The 16579-nt window shown below is 40.6% G+C and overlaps 1 protein-coding gene across 2 annotated transcripts; it reads right to left on the reverse strand.

Moving 5' to 3' along the window:
- Nucleotides 1–1663: 1663 nt before the first annotated feature.
- On the reverse strand, nt 1664–15526 carry washc2c (WASH complex subunit 2C). 2 transcript variants are annotated; one of them, XM_083898036.1, is made up of 30 exons: nt 15384–15526; nt 13486–13629; nt 13091–13255; nt 11845–11913; nt 11589–11762; nt 11413–11506; nt 11262–11323; nt 11108–11164; nt 10908–11021; nt 10233–10317; nt 9962–10021; nt 9728–9852; nt 9548–9638; nt 9416–9469; nt 8705–8902; nt 8453–8607; nt 8253–8363; nt 7828–7920; nt 7638–7739; nt 7440–7547; nt 7191–7354; nt 6976–7105; nt 5982–6407; nt 5682–5810; nt 5480–5581; nt 5304–5378; nt 3832–4020; nt 3052–3747; nt 2394–2565; nt 1664–2308 (listed from the first exon to the last, which is right to left on the reverse strand). In XM_083898036.1, exons 2-30 carry the CDS (start codon nt 13627–13629, stop codon nt 2163–2165), a joined length of 4290 nt encoding a protein of 1429 aa, XP_083754162.1. In that variant the 5' UTR covers nt 15384–15526; the 3' UTR covers nt 1664–2162. The 2 variants fall into 2 exon arrangements, with proteins under 2 accessions (XP_083754162.1, XP_083754161.1); XM_083898035.1 differs by having other exon boundaries at nt 9728–9855.
- Between the last annotated feature and the right edge of the window lie 1053 nt (nt 15527–16579).

The following is a 16579-nucleotide window of genomic DNA, read 5'->3' on the forward strand; positions in this document are numbered from 1 at the left end:
AAAAAACTGAAATCAATCAATCGTCCTGCTTATTGTTAGCCCTGTGATGATGGTGATTGTCGACAAGGCCTGAGATTTACCCCATTCACAGATTTAACAGGTCCCTCGTCCTCGAAAACGACCATGGTGTCAGAAATGCAGGCGACGTAATGTGCAAATGTAGTGATATTTAACGTTGGTTGACGACAAAAAGAAGCCACAGGCCAGCTGGGTCATAGAGCTAATCAAAGGAGTGAGCTAGCTGCCTGACAACTGGGATGAATGGAGTCGTTTCATTACAATTTTAGTGGCTGACGTTAGCGGAGAAAGACCACATAAGCAGCGTAAACATATCCCTTTAACGCGGAAATGAGCGTTTACAAGTAATAAACAATTAAATCCGCCTTACCAGTATCTTCTGCCAACGGTTCGAGCCGTTCAACCGACGCTGCTAGCGTTAGCTTTCGTTGCCATGTTAGCCATCAACTAAAACAATGGCTACTTTTCTCGGCTGTTCGCTAGCAGGCTGCTAAGCTACATCCACGGGCTCCAGTCATGTCCTGCCTGTGCCGTCCGGTGCAGCTGAGCTGTCGAGGTGGGTGGGGAGGGAGAAACGTAACGGTCACAACTTAACTCATCACCAAAAAAAAATAAAATGCCTCACACGGAACAAAGCGGCCGGTCCACAGCTGACGGCCGCCGCTGTCCTATTGTTGGCGACATCATTACACCTGTCACAAGCGGCTGGACAACACCTTCGAGACGCAGATTGATTGACAGACACGCGGACCAATTGGCATCCCGATAGAGGGGTGGGCGGGGCATAAAATTAACCAAAACAACTATACAAATAGTATTTGTATATTATGTTGTTGAGGTATTTGCTTTTCTGACTTTATATATGTATGTATATGTATATATATATAGACTTATAAATAAATATATATATATATATACATACATATGTACACATATATACATATTTATGTATATATACATATATGTAAATATATGTATATATACTTATATATCTATTTTACATTACTGCTCTTTTGCATCAGTAAGGACACACACTCAAGTTTGTTGTATTTGTGCAATGACAATAAAGGTAGGACTATTCCTCTTGCTAAGTGCTAAGTTAGCAACATAAATAAAACATCTGTCCTGTGGGACACAGTCCTGTATTTCATAATGACACCCTTTTGATTGGATGGACATTAAATATGCATTGCATCAATGTTTTTCCACTAGAAAGGCACTTCTTTAGAAACAATCAATTTTGTAAATGTAGTTTTCTTTAGAGGCCACATTGATTGAATGAATTGCAGCCAGTAGGGAACTTCCTTATGTTTTACCACTCTAGAGGGTAGAGGTTTAGTGAATGTGTGACCCATCTGCCACTTCACCATTTGAAAAAGTCAATTTAAAAACACATGACAGACGTTTCATCTAGTTAGTTGAACAAAAGTGAACAGTTTCTAATGTAACCTTGTCAGAGTCTAAACTATTCTCAAACAAATGTTAATAAGATTGTACCTCTGTAAGAAAAACATTAGCAGCGGAACAATACTTCTAAACTGGCAAATCAACAGTGTAAGAGGTGAGTGCAGAGGGAGACAACAAATTGGGAAATAATCACACGTTTCAGAAAAAAGCATAAAATATGTTTCCTTTTTAGTTATTAAAAATTACTTTCATTTTCATCACAGCCAAAGTTAAGAAATCCATGAATCTCTATTAATAAAAACATTGTCAAAATGCCTACGACATTAAGAAAACACACCGATTTCTCATAACCAAGATATGGCACAAACCCAGACATGGAATCTCAACATGGCAAAGCCAAAGGAAAACATATTCAAAACAAAAACAATAATCTGTTTATTTCTGCAGGCTTAGAGGCTAAGCATAATGGTATGCTCATAAAGTGCTATCATGTAAAATAAAGATCAACATTAACTAGTATAGGATGATTTTTTTTTTTTCGAATCGCTGCCAGAAGATGACTGGAATCATTTTTCCTTTGCATTGTTATCTGCCAAAAAGAAGCCACAGGATTTACAGGGATTCATATGGACAAATATTCTGAGAGTGCGCTCCAGTCTTTGAGTGATCCAGACCAGGAAATAATCCATCCGCACGAGTGTACAAACAAACGTGGCTTCATGGGGGGAAACAACAGTTCAGTTCCCACCAAGAGCATTGAGAGGATCATCGAACAGGTTGATTGGATCTGCTGCTGCACTGGTTTCCTGTGACGGTGGCTTCTTCTTTGACTTACTGGGAGCCTTTGACACCGTTTTGACTGTGCTCTGTGAGAAGATTTCATCTGGGAAAAAAAGGACACAGAGATATTTGGTTCAAGATATTTGGCCAAAACACAAAAAACATGCTAAATATTTCTTACTGCTTACCCATGTCGTCGTCAAATATGGACTTGGTCTCTCCCTTTGTCTTGGACTTCTGTTTTGGTTTTAAAGTGTCTGTCAGGTCGGCAAAAATGTCCACATCGTCATCAAACAAACTGGCGTCAATGTACTTCTCTTTGTGCTTCTTGTGAACTTTAGGCACCGCGGCTACTTCATCCTGAGAACAAGAAAAGCCACATGTATAGTAGTGCTGCGCAATAGGTTAACGCATGACAAGTTTCCATGACGACTGACCGGAAAAAGACGCGCATGACATCATGTTTACGTGCCGCAACAACGGAGTCCAAGCACTGTTTACCAGTTAGCTCCGTTAGCTGCATTAGCTCCTTTTAGCACCTACAGTGGAACTGGAGTGGTCTGTTTATTAGAACGAAAAGAGCAGTGCTACAAATAACCAGCATACCTGCGTACTGCGTATGTGTGCCTCTGTTTTTAAAGCTTAGCGTTACTTTAGAGACTCATTTTAACAATCCGGAAGTCACGTAAACATGACGTCACGTCTTTTTTCCGGTCAGTCGTCATGGAAACGCTTTGTGCGTTAACGTTGATGCCGTTAAACGCTGTTGACGTGTTAACGTATGACAGCACTAATTTATAGAACAATTTATGCAGACAAATGACCATGAACGGAGAGCAGACATACCTGGAAAATGTCCTGTTTTACAAAACTCCTGCTGTTCTTGATTTCCTTACTACTGGTGGACGACGGAGTGGAACTGTTGCTCACTCCAAAGATGTCGCCGTCGTCCTCGTCCTCGTCATCTTCCAAGAAGGCCTTGGCTTTCTTAGTCGTAGACCTCGGTTTGACCTTTTTAAAGAGGTCGTCGGTATTGTCGTCAAAAATGGATGTGCTTTTGTCTTTGTCCTCCTTGGATTCCGCTCCACTACTGGCCTGAGGTTGTGTCTTCTTGGTTGTTTGTTTGGTGGAGGAGGTGGAGGAGGAGGAGGAGGGCGTGTTGGTGACGGCGGCGGCCTCAAACAGACTGTCAGAGCCAAAGAGGTCGTCGTCATCAGAGGACGGCAACACCTTTGTTCTGAGCTTACTGGAGTCTTTAGATACTGGTAATGCCAGCACGGACGGTCTGGTTGACACTTCAGGTAGTGAAGGCTGAGAAGGCGAGGAGGTGGGAAAGGCTGTGGAGTTCGGTAGAGTCGGACTTGCACTCGTGTGGCTGGGTTTGTCTGGTAAGGGTAAGGCTAAACCAGACGGCCTGGGGTTTGGCTGCGGAACATTCACAACACTCACAGTCTCCTCTTCATCTTTGCCCGACCTCTGAGCAGCGTGCTTACGTGCAGCTCTGGACTGCGGCCGCCGCTGACCAGCGCCTTTGGTGCGACTCTGCAAAGACAGATGAGACGAGTTCACGACAACACAACCAAAAATAAAGAGGCAATGAATATAGTAACTGAATGAAAAATCCACCTTGTGTGCGCTCTGCAGCGTCGTGACCTGGACTGGGCTGTCGAAGCTCACTGCTTCACCGACGGGAGTCGTGGCAGGGCTGGGGCTCAGGCTGGAGCTGGACACTCCAGACGAGGAACTCTGAGCCATGCCTGAGAAACTGGGAGCAGCACCAGGGAGCAACGCAGCAGTGTTGATCTTCAGATTTGCCTGAACAGACGCACCAGTGGAAATAATTATCATGGAGAAGAAGACGACATGGATCTTTGATCTATGCCTCAAAACTAAGCTTTCATCCAATTACAGCATTCCTTCCAAGGAGCAGGTCATACAGAGGAAAATAGAGCTGAAGCAATGTATCGATTATTAATCAATGACTGAATTAATCGTCAACTTTTCTGATAATCGATTAATCTGTTATTAAGCTTTTTTTCATGAAGATTTCTGATCGTTTTAGCTTCTTTCTTCATTTCTTTGCTCCACATAACAAAGAAATCATTCAAATGGAAACATTTTGGTTTGTGGACAAAACAAGACATTCGAGAACATCGTCATTTCCAGGTTTGACAAACACTGATCAACGTTTTCTGACATTCTATGGACTAAATGATTAAATAATCGACAGATTAAATCACTAGTTGCAGCTCGAGAAGAAAAGAAACCAGAACAATGGATAGAAATGAGGCGAGAATAAGACACACAATTAATATCTACTGAAACTGAAAAGAATGAGTCAGCACATTTTCTCCATGCAGCTGCGTCACAGCCAAGATTTTGAATGTGAATGTTAAAAAGCCCAGAGAAAAGAGACGTTAAAAGAGAACATGTGGCATGTGGGAATAATAAGAAAGTCTGTGCCCAGGAGGAATCAGGGTGAAAATGTCAGGTGGAATAAGTTTGAATCCATCAACAACAAACAACAAAAAATTACTTGAAGTTTCCCAATCCTTGATGAGGAATCTTTAGGTTTTACAGGACATGGTGCAGGTTTCTGTGTGGTCAGATTATAGCAGGAGTTCTCCAGTTAAACTACGTACATTAACATTTTTAAATTAGCAGTAAATTACAAATGTACACTACCGTTCAAAAGTTTGGGGTCACCTATACAATTTTGTTGTGTTTTCCATTAAAAGCCACACTTTTATTCATCAAGAGTTGCAAAATGAATAGAAAATATAGTCTGCTGTGCTAACATAATTGCACAAGGGTTTTCTAATGATCCAATAGCCTTCTAACGCCATTAGCAAACACAATGTACCATTAGAACACTGGAAATGGGCCTCATTAAAAAACAAACGTTTGCAGCTAGAATAGTCGTTTACCACATGAACAATGTATAGAGTGTATTTTTGATTAATTTAATGTCATATTCATTGAAAAAAAGTGCTTTTTATTCAAAAATAAGGACATTTCTAAGTGACCCCAAACTTTTGAACGGTCGTGTATAAAAGAACAGTTCACACAAAGACATTACAAGCTTACGGTGGACTCACCTGAATCTCTGAAACAGATTCTGGACTTGCTAGTGGTGCGGTGTCAGCAGGTTTACTGGGCTTCTCTGCCACCTTCTGTGAATGAAAAGACACAACAAAGACAAGTTTATACACAAAGCTCTCGGAGGCGAGAGTCCGCCGTATTCTGATGACTTCAGTAAATCAGCTACAGCTACCGGAGGCAGAGCTTTCGGCCTGGTGGACGCGAAGAGGTCGTCTTCATCCTCATCTGCAAACAGACTCTGTGCTGCTGCCTTCGCTGACGTGGGCTTAGGGCTCTAAAATCAAAAAGTAAAAAGTCATATAGTTTGACCATCTAGTGATGACATGTGCCTTAAGTAAAAGACTAAATAAGACTATAAGACTAAATACACTGACCACAGCTTTCCCTGAGGTGGCAAAGAGGTCAACATCTGGGTCGTTGTCCTTCTGCTGCGTGTGACTGAACAGCAGCTCCTCGTCCTGGAAAACACCCGTGCTCTTCACCTGTGGCTGCTCCTCTGTTGGCTGTGAAAGAATTAATTAGCAAATCACAAGGGTCGCAATTTTAAATGTTCTATCACAGTCTGTGTCTGATATTTTACATTAGACACATATTGTAATCTCCTCACTGCAGGAAAACACTGAAAGCAACTAAAACAATTCTTTAACTCGTATTCCTTTATTGCAAAAACAAACCTTCTGTGTGTTTCTGCCCGTGGGTTTACTTGGAGTAAAGATGGGATCGGTCCACTCCGATTCATCCTCGTCCTCATTTTCAAACAGACTGACAGTTTTCGCGATAGCTTTGTCTTCTTTCTTCTCCTCCTCCTTGACATTTGGTGGCGGGCTGGCTTTCGAAAGGAAGCCGCCGCCGCCGCCATCATCATCATCATCGTCGTCATCCAGCAAGCTCGTCGTCGTCGTCTTCTTTTCCAGTACATTAATGCCTCCGAAGAGACTGACGGCTCCAGCCGGTTTCTTTTTAGGTTCAACGAGTGTCTGAGGAGACTTTGCAACCGGTTTCTCCTCCTGCGAAGCTTTGTTTTTGGCTTCTGAAGGAGAAACTGCAACCTCCTCCGATTTCACGAACAGGGAGGAGGATTCAGAGGCCACGGCAGGTGTCTGAAGTGTTAAAATGGAACGTGATCTCAGTGTGGGAGATGATACAAATGCATACAATCTAAATTATGTCAAAAACTCATTGATTTACACTACCGTTCAAAAGTTTGGGCTCACTTAGAAATGTCCTTATTTTTGAAGGAAAAGCCCTTTTTTCAATGAATATAACATTAAATGAATCATAAATACACTCTATAAATTGTTAATGTGGTAAACGACTATTCTAGCTGCAAACGTCTGGTTTTTAATTGAATATGTACATAGGTGTATAGAGGCCCATTTCCAGTGTTCTAATGGTACATTGTGTTTGCTAATGGTGTTAGAAGACTATTGGATGATTAGAAAACCCTTGTGCAATGATGTTAGCACAGCTGAAAACAGTTTTGCTGTCTCTTTATTTTGAATAAAAATCATTATTTCTAATCTTGTCAATGTCTTGACTAGATTTAGACTTGACTATTTTCTATTCATCTTGCAACTCTTATGATGAATAAAAGTCTGACGTTTAATGGAAAACAAAGAAATTGTATAGGTGAACCCAAACTTGGTAATGTATGAACAGGTTACTTACCGAGCTCACTTTAGCAGCTGGTGCTACAGCGGTCGCGTTGACGGCAGGTTTGACGCCGAAAAGAGATCCTTTATCTTCATCGTCACCCTCATCCTCAAACAACAGTGCGACTTTCTGCGTCTTCTTCTGACTACAGGAAACAGAACGAGAGGACAGTTAAGAGTCCACGGCTATGCAAAAATCAAAGAAAGTAATAGCAGTAGATCTATGAATACCTGGACTCTTGTATTGGAGCAAACAGATCGTCTTCCTCATCGTCGTCAAAGAGGATGCTCTTTGGAGTTGTTTTGGCACTGGGCAGACTGGAGGGGGCGCTGACGCTGGGCTTCATTCCTCCAGGTTTGGTCTCCGTCTTTGTCGCGTTGCTTATCCACTGGTCCTGTCATTCAAACAAATGTAGGATCAACTTGAATAAACTGAGAAGCAGTAAGGAAAATAATATGAGACATTTATATGTGGTGTACCTCATCGTCACTGAAGAGGGAGCTGGATGTGGTTTTACTGGGCTGCAGTGGGGAGGCTTTAGCTGAACTAGCTTTTGGTTTAGATTTGGAAGCAGATGCAAACAGATCCTGTAAAATGAAGATAGATTCCATTGACGTATGTACTCAGAGGAAAAAACTTAATTCAGTGTGTGAAATGTCTCTTTTTTTCTTCTGCACCTCTTCTTCCTCATCGTCAAATAATGACAAAGGGGCCTTGTTAGTTTTGCTCTGACTTGTTGGTTCTGGTTGAGATTGACTCCTCGGAATGGTCGGAAACACCTACAAACGATGAACAATATACTTCATATATATATATATACATTTTAATTATCACTATTATTCACAGTAAAGATAGAAAACGTCTTACTTGTGCATCTTCATCGTCAGAGAAGAGGCCTCTGGTCTGAGGTCTGGGACTTGGCTTAGCAGCAGCTTTACTGACGTCTGGAGCCGGGCCATTCTGAGACAGAGAGACAGATTTAGAGACTTTTAGAGCTGCAACTAATGACTATATTCGTAATCGGTTCATCTGTTGATTAGTTTCTTGATTAATCGATAGGTCCATAATTTGTCAGAAAACAATGTTCTCCAAAGTCTTGTTTTGTGTGTGTACTGATGCAGAGTGAAGATAAAGGCCAGCAGTGTGTTTGTCCTTTTTGAAAGTTTGCACTTGATTATATCTTTGTTGGAACAAAGCAAAATCTTCTCATAAATCTGCATAATCTGCCAGTTGCTGAAGTTGCAGTGGAGCTCTATTTGGTCAAATACTTTTACACAAAGAACTATTCACACCTCCTCAGATTTCTCAGACTCCTCGCTGGTAGAAGGTCGACGTTTCTTCAGGCCCTCGCTGAGCAAGTTTTTAGTTCCAGGACCAAACATGGAGATCGCCCCAGCTGGCATCTTAAACACAAACAGCCAACTTAGTCTTAAAAATACCATAAAAACACAGTGTAGTAGATTTACCCAGTTAAATATTAAGTGACGTTTACCTTCTTCTCAGGTGGTTTATCCTGCTCTAACACAACCTCCTTCTTGGGCTGAGCTGGATTTGGTGGACTATACTTATTATTGAATATGTCACCATCTTCATCGTCTTCATCAAAGAGGTCAATGGCTTTCTTGGGTTTGGATTTGTCTTTTTCAGCTGGAGAAGAAGAGGAGGGGGGGGAATAAAGGATAGGGTAAAGGAGTCAGCCTGAACTTGAGCTGTAGCACCGTAGAGGGCGTTCTCACACACTTACAACTTTTGCCACTGAAGAAGTCATCCTCGTCTTCATCGTCATCAAACAGCCCTCCTCCTCCACCTCCTGAGAGAGCAGCAGCAGCAGCACTTCCTGTAGGAACCAGTTTTGGAGCAGCATTGGTTTTGGGAACTGGAATTCCATTTTCCTTGCTTCCCACCGAGTCCGAGTCGTTCCCTGAGCTGAACAGGCTGTTATCTGGACAAGGTCATGTGATTAGTCTCAGGATGACAAAGGTAAATAAAAAAATAAAAAAATATACACTACTGTTCAAAAGTTTGGGGTCACTTAGTCGCTTAGAAATGTCCTTATTTTTGAAGGAAAAACACTTCTTTCAATGAATATAACAGTCAATGAATCATAAATACACTCTATACATTTTTAATGTGGTAAACGACTATTCTAGCTGCAAACGTCTGGTTTTTAATGGAATATGTACATAGGTGTATAGAGACCATTGTGTTTGCTAATGGCGTTAGAAGGCGATTGGATGATTAGAAAACCCTTGAAAACCCTTGTGCAATGATGTTAGCCAAGCTGAAAACAGTTTTACTAGTTCTTTGTCAATGTCTTGACTATATTTTCTATTCATTTTGCAAATCTTTTGATGAATAAAAGTGTGACTTTTAATGGAAAACACAAAAATTGTATAGGTGAGCACAAACTTTGGTACGGTATTGTTCCTGTTATATACAAAGTGACTGCTGATACCTGGGAATATTGAAACACCACCTGTTGGAATCTTCTTTCCAGGTTTGCCAGATTCTGAAGACAATAAAAGAAAAGTTAAGCAACAATCTCTACTTTTCACAATTCGCCTGCACACATCTGTGTCCGTCCTACCTGTGGATTGAGCCGCGCCTTTGGTGTTTTCCTTCACCACGCTCGTCTCTTCAGGCACGAATGGTTTAGGTGCCTCGGAGAAAAGGTCACCCTGAACGACATAAAACGGCAAGATTTAGGATTTAGCTGCTAAAGTGTATGTAGTGTGGAACTAAACTGGGAGTTGTTATTTAAATGCACCTCATCGTCATCATCAAAAAGGCCCCTCCCTCCACTGAAGAGCCCACTTTTCCCGCCAAACGGGGAGAGGTCTTCGTCGTCGTCCATCTTTGGCGGTTTAAACATGTCATCGCTGTCGTCTTCAGCTGCTGTTACAACACAAACGGAACTTTTAAGCGACACGCGACGCACATTTGGAATGCTGTGGCGGAGATAACTCATGCGGAGATAAGACAACGCGTGGATAAGTCCTACCCTGTGACTTGGAAGTCTTTGCTTCTTTTCTGCCTTTACTTTTCTTCTTAGATGCCAGTGCTTCCAAGACATGACATGGCAGAAAGAAAAAAAAAATGTCCATAAACATGCACATGCAGTGATGGCACTCATCCCTGACATGCTTTCAAGTAACATCTCAAATGAAAAACAATGATGGTTTGACTTTATAACTATATTCAGATGAGAGGAATGAAAAAAATAATCAAAGTGAGATGATGACAAAGTGCTCGCGGCTGTGACAGGGACTTACATGCACGATCTCCTTCCTGTTTGTGAAGTGGTTCACCTTTAATACGTGCGGCCAGCTCATCAGCAAAGGATGACGGGCCAGTGTTCTGAATGTGACATTTCAAAAAATTATTTTTACCTGAGGCAGCAACACACCTGAGAGCTTTAGAAATTACACCTTATAGGACATGTATATACACTACCGTTCAAAAGTTTGGGCTCACCTATACAATTTTTTTGTTTTCCATTAACAGTCACATTTTTATTCATCAAAATAGTTGCAAAATGAATAGAAAATATAATAAGACATTGACAAGATTAGAAATAATGATTTTCATTCAAAACAATCATTTTGTCCTTCAAACGTTGCTGTTTTCAGCTGTGCTAACATCATTGCACAAGGGTTTTCTAGGGTTTCCTAATCATCCAATAGCCTTCTAACACGATTAGCAAACGCAATGTACCATTAGAACACTGGAAATGGGCCTCTATACAACTGTGTACATATTCCATTAAAAACCAGACGTTTGCAGCTAGAATAGTCGTTTACCACATTAACAATGTATAGAGTGTATTTCTGATTCATTTAATGTTATATTCACTGAAAAAAAAAAGTGCTTTTCCTTCAAAAACAAGGACATTTCTAAGTGACCCCAAACTTTTGAACGGTAGTCTCTAAATTCATAAACAAGCGTACCTTTATGTCTTCATCGTCGTCATCGTCGTCCTTGTCCGATTCTCCAAATATGTCAGAATCCTCATCTTCCTCATCCTCCTCGTCGTCGTCCTCATAACTCAACATGGACGACTTCTGGAGAAGTAACGGAGGAGAGCGTTAACTTTGAAATGTTTCAGTGTTTTTAAAGACAATCTTTGAAGTACAGGCATCCAGTTTACCTTCTTAAAATTATTGTGACCTTCGTCTTCGTCTGGATTAAAATCCTCATCCGAGTGCTGTAGAATGAATAAATAAATAAATAAATAAATAAATAAATAAATAAAGTGAAGTTTTAAATTTTGCAAGACTAAAAAATCTACTAAAAGATCTTACGACTGCCTCTTTGTCGTCTTCACTCTCGACCACGCTGTCTCTGTCGCTGTCGACTGACATTTCTGCAGAGAGAATCACACACACACATTTAGAGACGTGAACTCTATATGTGTGTGAGTGCTGATGGGCTGTAATGAGTGAGTAACACTACCATCACTTGAGAGGTCACCAAGTCCAACATCCTCCTGCTCCATGAACGCCTGGGAGCCGATCAGATACGGAAGTGGTCTGTCCACATAGAGATCCTGAACGACAACAGCAAAAACAAGATTTAGAAGATGCATTTTTGCTATAATCGTGATTAATTTATATCATATATATGCTCACCTTGGGCTCTAAGATGGCCTCCACTCTGTCAGTGACCTCCTCATCCTCTGAATCCGAGTTCCCCGCTTTGATGTCCAAATGCTCAAAGGCCGACTCCAGGACTCGCAAACCATAGTTTACAGCTTCCTGCATCTTAGGGATCAACTCTGCCTCTTTCTGCTCGCGAGTCTTCTCCTACGTACGGACAAAACATTCAGTCATGCACAGGTTTGGTCGGTGTCTGTGCTTTCTACTGTGTCTGTGGCGTTCTACATACCTGTTCAGGCTGCTTCTCCAAAGATTCAGCCTTCGGTACAGCTTCTTCAACCTCTTCATCATATACTCTCTGCGACAGGACACGAAAAAGGGAGATGTTACTCTGACCCAGCAGGCAACAAATGTCCACAACAAGATAAGCCTGGTTTATACACTACATAACATGTCCAGATCAGTGGGACAACTGGCCGAGCAGATTAGTTATTTTAAAAGCAGCGTTATAAGACGAGAAAGATGATCACATGGTTATGGAGCTTTTATGGAGCAATTAATAAGTCAACATAGGACAGGAGTCACATGTAAACACATCCGTTTTACTGCTTTAACGCTGCTTATAAGATGTGTGTGTGTGTGTGTGTGTGTGTGTGTGTGTGTGTGTGTGTGTGTGTGTGTGTGTGTGTGTGTGTGTGTGTGTGTGTGGTGTGTGTGTGAAAAAAGTGATTCACTAAATCTAGTTAACGTCCACACGCCAACCATCAACGGATCTGCAGCTGCTCCTAGTGCATGTGCTTTCAAAGGAAGTCTGCAGGGGACTGCGAGGTCTCGCACAAGTATGAATAAGGCTTAAGTTGAATCCTCAATGCTGTTAGCATAACAAGCAAAAACAACTAGGGCTGCAACAATTTCTCGAGTGATTTGAATAACTCGATTAGAGAAATACCTTGAGGCAAAAACTCCGCCTCGAGTATTTGTTTAATTCCTATCTCACGCGGTCTGTTCAGCGAAAGGATCATTGTTCCACACGGACCGTTTTAGCAGACGCACACCGCATTTCAGATGGCGCGATGGCAGAGACGGAGAGCGAAACAGCCCGTAAAAGGCAGATAATGTCCAAAGAGTGGAACCATTTTACGCTTAAACAAGAAGCCAACAAAGTGCAGTGTAACCACTGCAAACTACAACTGGCGTAACCACAACAGCACGTCCTCAATGACTCAGCATCTGAGCCGATAGCATCCAGTTGCTAACGCTGCCGGCACACGCTAATGTAAACATTGATGTTAGCTGATTTAATGTAGCTTACTAGGGCTGCAGCCGTCGAATATTTCGAGTATTCTTCTGATTATTCCTCAATTAATTGAGAAATTACATTTAAAAAATAATAATACATTTAAAAAAATAATAATAACAAATAATAATGATAATTTAGCATTTTGCATCCTCGATTAATCGAAAAAAATAAATGGTTGAATACTCGGTGCGGCCCTTAAACAATGTATGGAAAATATGTCAATGATATACATTACGTTTTCTATAAACTGTGTGTTGGAGAGCATGAGAAAGTCATTGAAGACAGTGTGCAGGCAGCTGTCTGTGGCCTTGGTGTCACGGATGAGACAATCCAACTGCTTTTCAATCTCATGAGTCTTTGACAGCATTTTGTGCGAGAACTCTTGAAGGAACAGGAAGAGCTGTGAAGAAAGGAAGGAAGGAAGGAGGGGGACAGTTATTGAAACAACTAACTGTTAACTTTGATCACATCATCAGAGCAGAAGACATTACACAATCCCATCATCTACTCTTAACATCTAAAGGAATAACACAGCACTTTTCAGACTAGGCAAGGAAAGATGATGATGGTGATGGTGAATTTCTGTTTTGACTGGCTTATATCAAAGCTGGGGAGGCCATTTCCACTCACCCCTGAGTCAGCTGCCAAAGACCAGCTGGCACTGCTCTGTCGCATTTCTTCCAGAGTCCAGGGTCTCTCCCATATTTGAGCATCTTTCTCCAAGTGTTCACTCCGGCTTGGGCCATTTGCCATTCCCTCTGGCAAACCGCTCATCTGCAACAAGACCCATTTGCTGTTATTAGAAAGCCTTAAAAGGTCCAGAGTGTACAATTTACGGGAAGTTATTTGGCAGAAATTGAAGATTGAAGATGAAGTAATTCTACTAAACTTCTTTTCAATCTGCTGATTGTGTGAATTGTTTTTCCATTACCCCTAACCTTATATATTTATATCAGGAGCCATTTTGAACCATCGTTTATTTAACATTCCCCACAGAGGACAAACTACACAGTGTTTTAATGCTAAGTGACAGCTACATAGACACTGTACCATTAACTGTTCATGTCACTAAAAATAAATCCTTAAAAGAAAATCATTAAACAAAGCCCACTTATTTGCTTTATATTTGCATATTTGCACCAGTTTCTGCCCAAGGGATAGAGCTGAAAAGCCCAAAGGTATCATTTAGTGACTCCTAAAAACAAAACATGGAAACCGATCAAAACACTACACCTATTCTGTGAGTAGACAAATCAATAAAGAAAATAACTGACGTCTCTCACCGAGGAACAACCTGTATGATGCAACAACCTCTGCCCTCTACTCAATGGTTTAAAGATCACTCACCACACAGTGTGCAAACTAACTGTGACAAACTGGACCCTGCTATGGTTTGGATTGTGATGTTCATTCATGTTAAAAGTAGTACAATAGTAAGCCATAGTGTGTATCAATTATCATTCTGCACAAGGAAGGACGATGATATATCATAAAATATTACTATACCACCAATGTAAACATGCAAAGTCTGTTACAATCTGTGTGGAGGTTGTATTATTTACAGTGACGGATATGTCATTAAGTCCTTGTGTGTAATGATATAAGAGAGTAAAAGCTGATGCTACATAAAACTAATAATACATCAAAGTCAATATTTTTGGCTAATCTTTGACAGATCTAAGACTGAGCACCCAACATTTGTTACATGGAAATAGCACATTTATGTCAGTGACATCAAGTATTCAAACTGGCATTTAAAGGTTTAAAATCCTCAAAATTATTGAATGTTTTGTAGGTTTTTTGGAAATGTTTGTCCTTAATAACATAAGAGTGTAGTACATTTAAAATCTGATGCTACACAAAACTAATAATGCATCAAAGTCAATATTTTTGGCTATTCTTTGAAATATCTAAGACTGAGCACCCAACATTTGTTGCATGTAAATAATGCTAAATAACAACAGTGACATCGAGTAATCAATAATAAAAATTAATAATAATTAAAAGGGTTAAAATCCTCAAAATGATTAAATGTTTGGTGGTCTTGTGTGGGGCTAAAGTTGTAAAAGATTTATACAGAAAACATATATTAATTTGTAAAGTTTTTAGCCCATAGAAGCTTTTTGGAAGTGGACATTTTAGTCCTTAATGACTTAAGAGAGTAGTACATTTACAAAAATCAGTAAAGTGATGCCTGAGGGTTCACAGGACCTCTCTGAATTTAAATTGAAAGCCCCTGTTTTAACTGATGCACTCATTTACTGACACACTTATGCTAACTGTGGCCATGACGTTGCAAATTAGAGGACGATACACTCTGTCTTCATAACGTTGGCCAAATATGATCAACCTTTCCTCGCTTTCACATTCAAATAAGACTTTTCGCGTCAGAGAAGCGAAAGCGAAGATGGTTTGGCTAGCAGCAGCTAGCCCAACTTAGCTAGCCAACACTAGCGTTAGCTCTAGCTGCCCCCGTGGAACGAGGAGTTAAATAACACCCACGCACACGAAGACGCTCTCGTGCTCACCTTCAATCCGCTGCTGTCCACGACGGTCAACTGCGTTTCTGAAGCCACGTAAAAAAAAAAAAAACAATAATAAGATCGATTATGCTAAATTTGGCCGTTCCCTCATTGGTCTTCTGACAGGTCAGCCATGTTCTGTCTGCAGACAGTCACCTGACTACCCGTTGCCTAGCAACCCAGTGAAATCGGGGCGGAGCGGAACAAACCAATCAGTGCGGTGGAGGAGAAGAAAACAACCCGGCCTTGTCTTTGGGATAAACCATTCACTGAAGTTTATGCTCAGCCGAGAGATATCACACTTAAAAAAAAATGGCTCAAGTGATTTAATTTAAAAATATTAATCTTTAACGTAAACCATATAATTTTTCTGTTTTGGGTTTAGGCTCCAAACCATTAAAAAAAAAGCACAACCAGAGGCGATTCTAGAGCCTGTAGGGGCCCTAAGCAAAACTTCCCAGGGGGCCCTTTCTTCCAACCAGTGTTCATCACCATTATGTTACAAATAATCTGACACCAACAAAAAATGTATGAGTTCAAAATGTTTTTTTTTTCTTCGAAATTAATGAAATAACATGGAAAAACCTTATAATTAAAAAGTGTGTGAAAATATAAATGTATAGAACAATAAAATATTGTGAATAGCTTTTAAAAAACTATAGAAACTTAGTAAAAAAAATTGCAAATGTCATTGCAAATCAGCCCTCAGGCTCCGAGTGTCGGGGGCCCCCTATCAGCTCGGGGCCCCAACCAGTTGCCTGCCTTGCCTGTTCACAAGCTGCGCCTCTGAGCACAACAATAAAGACCAATGCACATAAAGTCACGTGCAAGATGCTTGTAGGTCATAATATAAAAATCAGATTTGTATTGAATCAGGAAAATCAAAGTTTGACTGGAATACTGAATCACAACACAACTGACTGCGGCAACATTAGGAAATTTTATATTTAGGGGTTTACCCAGCGTGGAAGTGCATATTAGTAAACAATGTCACACATTTCAGACAGGGTTTTAGTTAGAAATAAAGTTTATTTTCTGTATTTCACAACAACTATAAAAAAATATTTTAATAACTGAAAAAGACATGCACAACCAACATGAGAGCAAAATATTACAACAAAACAAAAACAAATTATGTGCAAGAACAATATTAACAATTTAAAGGCTTTTTTCACTGAAAAAATTAAACCAAAGAACCTGTA

This window comes from Microchirus variegatus, assembly GCF_963457635.1.
Source record: "Microchirus variegatus genome assembly, chromosome: 11".
Taxonomy (NCBI): Eukaryota; Metazoa; Chordata; class Actinopteri; order Pleuronectiformes; family Soleidae; genus Microchirus; species Microchirus variegatus.